Source organism: Mus caroli, unplaced genomic scaffold (genome assembly GCF_978045245.1).
Source record: "Mus caroli unplaced genomic scaffold, Mus_caroli_1 scaffold_2, whole genome shotgun sequence".
Taxonomy (NCBI): Eukaryota; Metazoa; Chordata; class Mammalia; order Rodentia; family Muridae; genus Mus; species Mus caroli.
The window spans coordinates 69,147,535-69,154,747 of record NW_028227257.1 but is presented as its reverse complement, the minus strand read 5'-3'; the positions used below and the strand labels follow the sequence as shown (position 1 = coordinate 69,154,747).

The window sequence follows — 7,213 nt, the reverse complement described above, 5'->3', positions numbered from 1 at the left end:
AAACCTTTTTTATCACTCACTTTAATATACTTAATTAAATTCTGTACATTTAGACTTTGTCAAAAATAGATTTATTCCTGAGAATTTTGTGCTTATGTCTGAAATATGTCAATAGATTGTCGTTCTGAGATTATGATTGTCAAATATAGAAGCTCTAATATTAACTAAGATATTGATTGAAGAAAAATATTTCTGATTCCATATGGAATAGGTAGGTAGTTTTAAGTGTTGAAAAATGTAAAGAAAGTATTTGCTACTAATGTTTTTAAACAATATATTCATTTCTATACCTATACATACTACCAATCAGATGTATATTTTCCTGTATTTAGGAACATTCCCTGACTAAAAAAAGTATAGCAACATAGGAAAATTATTTTAAACTTGAGTGTAAACAATGGTAAGACATAATTTGTATTATATGACAAAACACTAAGTTATTGTTTCTATTTCAGGAATTGTTAGTTCAGCTTTGTGTCTTTCAACCCATTAGAACACCTTGTAGTAAATGGAAGGAGCAAACCAGACTGTGGTGTCTGAGTTTATTTTTCAGGGACTTTGTGCTTCAAAGGAACTACAGATCTTGCTCCTGCTGCCATTTTCCACCCTCTACGTGATGGCTGTGGTAGGCAATCTCTTTGTAGTGATATTGATCATCATTGATCATCATCTCCATTCTCCCATGTACTTCCTGTTAGCTAACCTATCATTTATTGACTTCTGCCTTTCCTCGGTAACCACCCCCAAACTGATAACTGACCTCCTAAAAGATAACAAGACCATTTCCTTCGGGGGCTGCATGAGCCAGATCCTCTGTGTGCACTTCTTTGGAGGAGGTGAGATGGTGCTTCTTGTAACAATGGCCTATGACCGGTATGTGGCCATCTGCAGGCCACTCCACTATAGCAGCATCATGGACAGACAGAAGTGCATCTGGCTCGTTGTGATATCATGGACCATTGGCTTTATACATGCCATGAGCCAACTGATTCTGGTTTTGGAACTACCTTTCTGTGGACCTAGAGTGATAGACAGCTTTTTCTGTGATATTCCTTTGGTGATGAAATTAGCCTGCATGAATACTGATACTCTGGAAATTCTAATAAATGCTGACAGTGGTGTTTTGGCAACAACTTGTTTCATCCTCGTACTGATATCTTATACTTACATTTTATTAACTGTTCAACTTCACTCTAAAGATGGCTCATCAAAGGCCCTATCTACATGCACATCCCATATCATAGTGGTTCTGCTGTTCTTTGGGCCAGTCATTTTCATCTATCTGTGGCCAGTTAGCATCACCTGGGTTGACAAGTTTCTTGCTGTATTTTACTCAGTGATCACACCTCTCCTTAATCCAGCCATCTACACACTGAGAAATAAAGATATTAAAAATGCCATAAAAAAGCTGATAAATCACATGTGAATTCTGGTTTAGACATCTTACATAATTTGAATTTATTTTTTATACACCATTTTATCCACATTCTTAGTGGAAAATGAATTATGTAATGACTCCTTTTGGGAACCTATGAATTATAATAGTATATGTTTATGGAAATAACCATTAGTAAATACATTCAAAATTATAATACTTGTAGTTTTATCCCTTAGAATGAGTAATCATTCTGCATAGTATACCTGTATATATTGATGATTAGCAAATGATAATAATGTTCCAAAGATGGTTATCATGCTAGTACACATTTTCTGTGTTCCCAACATTGTGAAATTCAATTTAATCAGAACCTTAAAAATATTCTTTGAATTACTTTTCAACATTACCACCCTATAAAACATAGCATTATATGCCAATATACCAAGCCTAATTCTATTTTTGCCATTGAAGATATATGTGAAGTCTACATCCTTTTATAAATAAATATGTAAAAGAAATCAAATCATAATTCTAGTTGTGTTGTTTTGACTTCATCCTTGTCAGTTTTCAAGTGTTAACCATTCATATGAATTCAGAAGGTTTTATTTCATTTCTTAACAGAAAAGACAATTTGTTTATAATATTTTAATATACTTTTCTCAATTCAAACATTGTTTGTATGATTATAATCTTATATAATGAAATACCATAATTGCCAGGACCAGTTAGGTTAATATTATATAATATGGTATACATAATATTTCATATTATATACTTGATATAGTGCATAACTTTCTGAATAATACTACATGTATATATGTTTATAATACTTTGAGTTTAGTTTATTACTCATTAGACATGAAAGCCATAACTTCTTGAATAATGTCCTAATATTTCATGAGCTAATGGGTAAAATCAATCTGTATGCATATCTTAATAAGTTAAAGAGGTTGCAGTAACAAAAATTATCTAAGAACAAACACACACCTGTTTTTATAAAATTATATGATTAAAGGTAAGTATGACTCACGTCTGTTCACAGACCTCGCTGAATGCATATGTGTAGTTTTTTAAATCCTTTTCAAAAAAAGATATCCATTTATAGATTTATAGATTTAACTATCAACACTTTTACATCAACATATTTTAGTTAAATATGTTCTTTAACAATATCTGCAGTAGTTGATTGCATCTTATTTTTGCCTATGGTTTTGTATTTCTCTTCCCTGACTCTTACCCCTTTCCCAGACACATATACACACATGAGGATCTTTGCACATTTATGTATTTTTCTTTCATGTGTTCATTTTTGGTTTTGTTTGTTTTTGTTTTCATTAGTAGCTCACTGTTCAGCAAGAAGTTGTAGAAGTCCATAGCAACTCTCTGATCTGTGATTGACTGTTGACTTTGATTTTGTTGTTCAGGGGCCATGGCAGACAGCCTTGAGATCATGATTGCATCAACTGTGCCATGCTCACAAGATTATACTTCACAGGTTTTGCATTCTTTTTGTCCCCTTCCACATTCCTTCTCAGAATTATTTTAAAAGTGATTTTAAATCTACAGAGAGTTTGTCCTCCTCTTCCACAGGCATAGTAGAGCAACATAACACTTTAAGGATGCCTTGCTAAACTACATAATTAAATTCTAAACTGATCTTTTATTGCCTGTTTAGTTTCTAAGTGTTAGTTGAAAATGGCTTATTCCTGGACAGATTACACCAAGCAAGCACAGTTCTCATGAGAGAGGTCCTTTATTGAATGAGGGGAAGAAGAGAGCAAACAAAAAGAGAGACAAGGGTTGGGGTCCCTGTCTTCTATCTGGTCTGTAACATAGGTAGCACAGGTGGTGCAGGTGAGGTGTACTCAGGGAGTATGGAGTGGTTGCCATGGCAACAGATAGAGGAAGGTCTTTGTCACCTAGGGGTGACTTCAACACTGGATTCAGAGCTTGGCTATATTCTGATGCTAACACTAAGGGTATAAACTTCACTTAAATTTTATCAATTCAGTAACACTACTTGTATGAATGTGGGTTTCAAGGAGAAGCACAAGTGAGGTGTGTGAGATGGCACAGCAAAATTCCTGTCAAATGAGAGGGCATGAGTTCCAAACCAAAAATCCCATGGTGAAAGGAGAATAGCAACTCCATAAGTTTTGATCTAACACCTACAAATATTCCCACACATGAACACAAAGAATATTCAAATAAATAAGTAAGTAAATAAATAAATAATACATAAATGTTTAAAAAGAAATAATCACAATGAAGTTTTAAAATATGTTTAGTTTGTATCCTAATAAAAGCATAAAATAAAAACACTTGGAATACAGTGACAATTATGCTTTGAGAGATATGTGAGTGTGTATGTGTGTGTAAAATATAAAAATCATATCAATGAACAAAGTATCACAAATTAAAAATAAAGGAAGGAAACAAATTTAAATTATAGACATTTTTATTTTGACATTCAGAGTCAAGAAAAACAAGGCTAATTATTCCAAATAACAAGCTAATTCATAATATAGTAGTAATATCAATAAAGGATAAAAGGCACAGATAAATCTGAGAATAAAGAGTATTTAAAATACTATCATTCATATAAGTATTTAATGCTATATATATGTATATGTATATATTTATGTTTACACTTTATTTGAAATTTATAAATGCTTACTAAACTGAAAATATTAAAGCAAATAGTCTTTAATTAAAAAAAAATAACTAATTTTATGTATGTGTCTGATTATATATCAGTGTAACATGTGTGTATAGGAACACAAAGTTGTCAAAAGAGATATAGGAACCTTGGAGGTAGAACAGATAAAACTAGACATGTCTTTTCAAAGATCAAGAAGTGCTTTTAGCTACTAAACCATCTTTCCACATCTATCTTAATGTATGTTAATTTAACTCTCTTAGTATATAGTAATCCCACTCATTCCAGTTGCTGTCCACTTATTTCTCCTCTTCTGCACCCACTGGTGCTTTTCTTCTTCCCAGATACTCATTCTACTTTCATTTATAAAAATAGTTTAAAATATTTATTTTCCTGAGCCATTGTCATTTCACTTACCATGATTCATATATTAATTCTCTTGATGATAGATATTTTGAATAGGTTAATAGGGCCAGGAAGCTGTTGGGGAGCAGTAGGAGGGAGTGGGATAGGGGATTTTTGGAGGGGAAACTAGGAAATGGGATAACATTTGAAATGTAAATAAAGAAAATATCTAATAAAAAGGAGAAAAATAAAAATTTCAATACATTTCTCTCATTTGTTTTTTTGTTTTGTGATGTCATTGATTTTTAAGGAGTTGCTTTTTTTGTTGTTTTTATTTTGTCTTGCTATAGTTTATTTCTTGGTACTAAAGGTTAAAACCAAAGTCTCATGCATGCTAGGGAAGCTCTGCAACACTCAGCTGTATATTTTCTGCCAATTTTTTTTATACTTGAAATAGGTCTTACTAAGTCACTCAGGTTGTCTTTGACTTTTCAATTCTCCCACTTCGGCATCCCAGGGAGATGGAATTACAGATCTGTATTTTGAGGCTAAATTAGTTAGATATGTGTTTGCCAAATGCCTAACCATTCAACCTAACTGATCTCAAAATATCAATGGCATTCATCACAGTACTGGAAATGGGGAGAACATCTCTAGAACTTGCCAGAGACCTGACATGGGCTAGACTCTAGGAAGTCTAGTAGACTAACTTTATCTGAGACTCCTAGAAGGGTGGATATGGAGCCATCTCCTGTAGCTATGCATGATCTAGTGGAGGGATAAGAATACCAATCCACCCACAAAACCTTCAAGATGGGTCCTGACTACAAGATTAGAAAATAACGTTTTAATGTAGAAAAAAAAAAGACATGATCTAAAGAAAATTAATCTTAGGAAAAAGAAAGGGATAAAAGAGGACAAATTGTAGGAACAGGAGAGGTGACAGAGGGCAAATGAGAGCAAAATACACCAAATGCAGAGAGTAAAATGTGACATAAAACACATTGTTTTTTACAATTTACACTCTCTAATAGAAAACCTAATTCACCAAACAAGTGCTAAACAGCAAAGGAAACTCCCTCAGATAATGTCACCTATTCAATCACTGTAAGAATATTATTTATATTTTTATAAAACACTAATTATGGAAGAGTTATTATCCTGTAGAGGGCAAAATTATAAAACCTGAAACAAAATTTAAATGACTTTGGAACTGTCTGTGTATATTAAGAAGTCTGTGGATAAAATTATGCTTAGTGGTACTTGTTGAAAGCATGGAAAGAACTGAGATAATATATTTATAAAGAAGAAAATATATAAAGCTTATGAGAAAACTAGAAGAATATAGTTTCTTGTTCTTTGAAAAATAAGGTTTTATTTAACCACAGTGTATTAATATAAATATTAATATTTTAAAATTCTTGATCTAAGAAACATCATTTCTACAGTGTTTGTTAAAATATTTAGAGATATTTATATGTCCATTTTACACTTCTTTTTTCTTCTCTTTTCAGGTTTGATACCTTCCCTTTCCTACCTCTAAACTCTCCCATATTGGCCAACCCGGCCACTCCTTTGAATTTCTGGCCTCTTTATCCATGAGTTGTCATGGCATGAACATATATATATATATATATATATATATATATATATATATATATATTCCTAAATACTGCCTGATCAGTCCATATATGTTACTTATATGTGTGTTTTCAGAGCTAACCATTTTGCTTTGGACATCAATGGGTGTGCTCCTCCTTGGGAAAGATACCTCTCCCACTCTCAGCTCTCCTCAGTTGCTTCTTGTTCTTTGTGTAGGGATGAGGTCTCACGTGTTTCTCACCATCCACTTTGGCATGTTCATTGGTATCATCCTTGTTTGTCTCACATTTGGGCAGTCATGTTCGTGAAACTTTATGTGTGACAAAGGACCAGATAGTTTTCTATAAGATTGTATATTTTACTGATGTCAAAATCCTCACCTTGTGTTCTGGATTGTATTGATGTATTAAACAACTGGTTAAACAATGGACACTGTATCTGTAGTTCTTTAATTTTGTATCCCTCAATTCTGTATCCATTCTTTTTCTATCATGTGTTTGGGTTTAGCTTAAAGTAGTACATTTATCATGATAATTTTGCTTGTGTGTGTGCATGTGTATGTGTGTACACACTCTCACACACACACACTCATACACACACAAAGTTGTTTTACTTGATTACCTTTTCTGTACTAATTTTTGTCTTGAACTTTCATTCATCTGTGTAAGCAAATTGTATATATGACAATATATTATTTTCAAATCCTTTATATTTCTAATATTTTGTAAACCACTTACTTTCAACCTTTTGCCAAGAGAGCTGATCAATATATTTACCAGGAAAAAAAATGTTCTGCTCTTAAAACCAAAGAGTTCTGGTACACTGAATATCAATGTTTGTAAGGAAATAGAATCACTCTAAATTTAGTGTTCCTATTATTGTCTCATCATACAGCAATGAACCATGTCTAATATATTTATTTATTATATATAGCCATGTGGGCCTACATAGTAAATGGACAGCTAAGAGTGCACTATTTTACTTTGTTTCTATTTATTACTATATATTTCTTAGTATTGGGTATAAACATAATTTAATAGATACCAAACAGGTATTATCAATGATCTTAATAAGTCCAATACTTCAATGTACATCAAACCTCAAAGTTAAGAAAATATTATCATAGTCACACAGAGACTCTCATCAAACAGAATAATTTGTCAAAAATCAGTTCTGCATCTATTAATAGTTGACTCTTGGGAAGAACAATATTTATGGAAGGCGTTGTT

At 32.4% G+C, this 7,213-nt stretch overlaps 1 protein-coding gene across 1 annotated transcript; it reads left to right on the top strand.

The window, feature by feature from the left end:
• The first annotated feature begins 505 nt into the window (after positions 1-505).
• Positions 506-1,426, top strand: LOC110306823 (olfactory receptor 4K3-like). The gene has a single exon (XM_021178952.2). It carries the CDS (start codon positions 509-511, stop codon positions 1,424-1,426), a length of 918 nt encoding a protein of 305 aa, XP_021034611.2. The 5' UTR covers positions 506-508.
• The last annotated feature ends 5,787 nt before the right edge of the window (positions 1,427-7,213 follow it).

What these genes read in the sequence shown, in the direction of transcription:
- LOC110306823 (XM_021178952.2), top strand. Translation starts at nt 509, where the DNA reads ATGGAAGGAGCAAACCAGACTGTGGTGTCTGAGTTTATTTTTCAGGGA.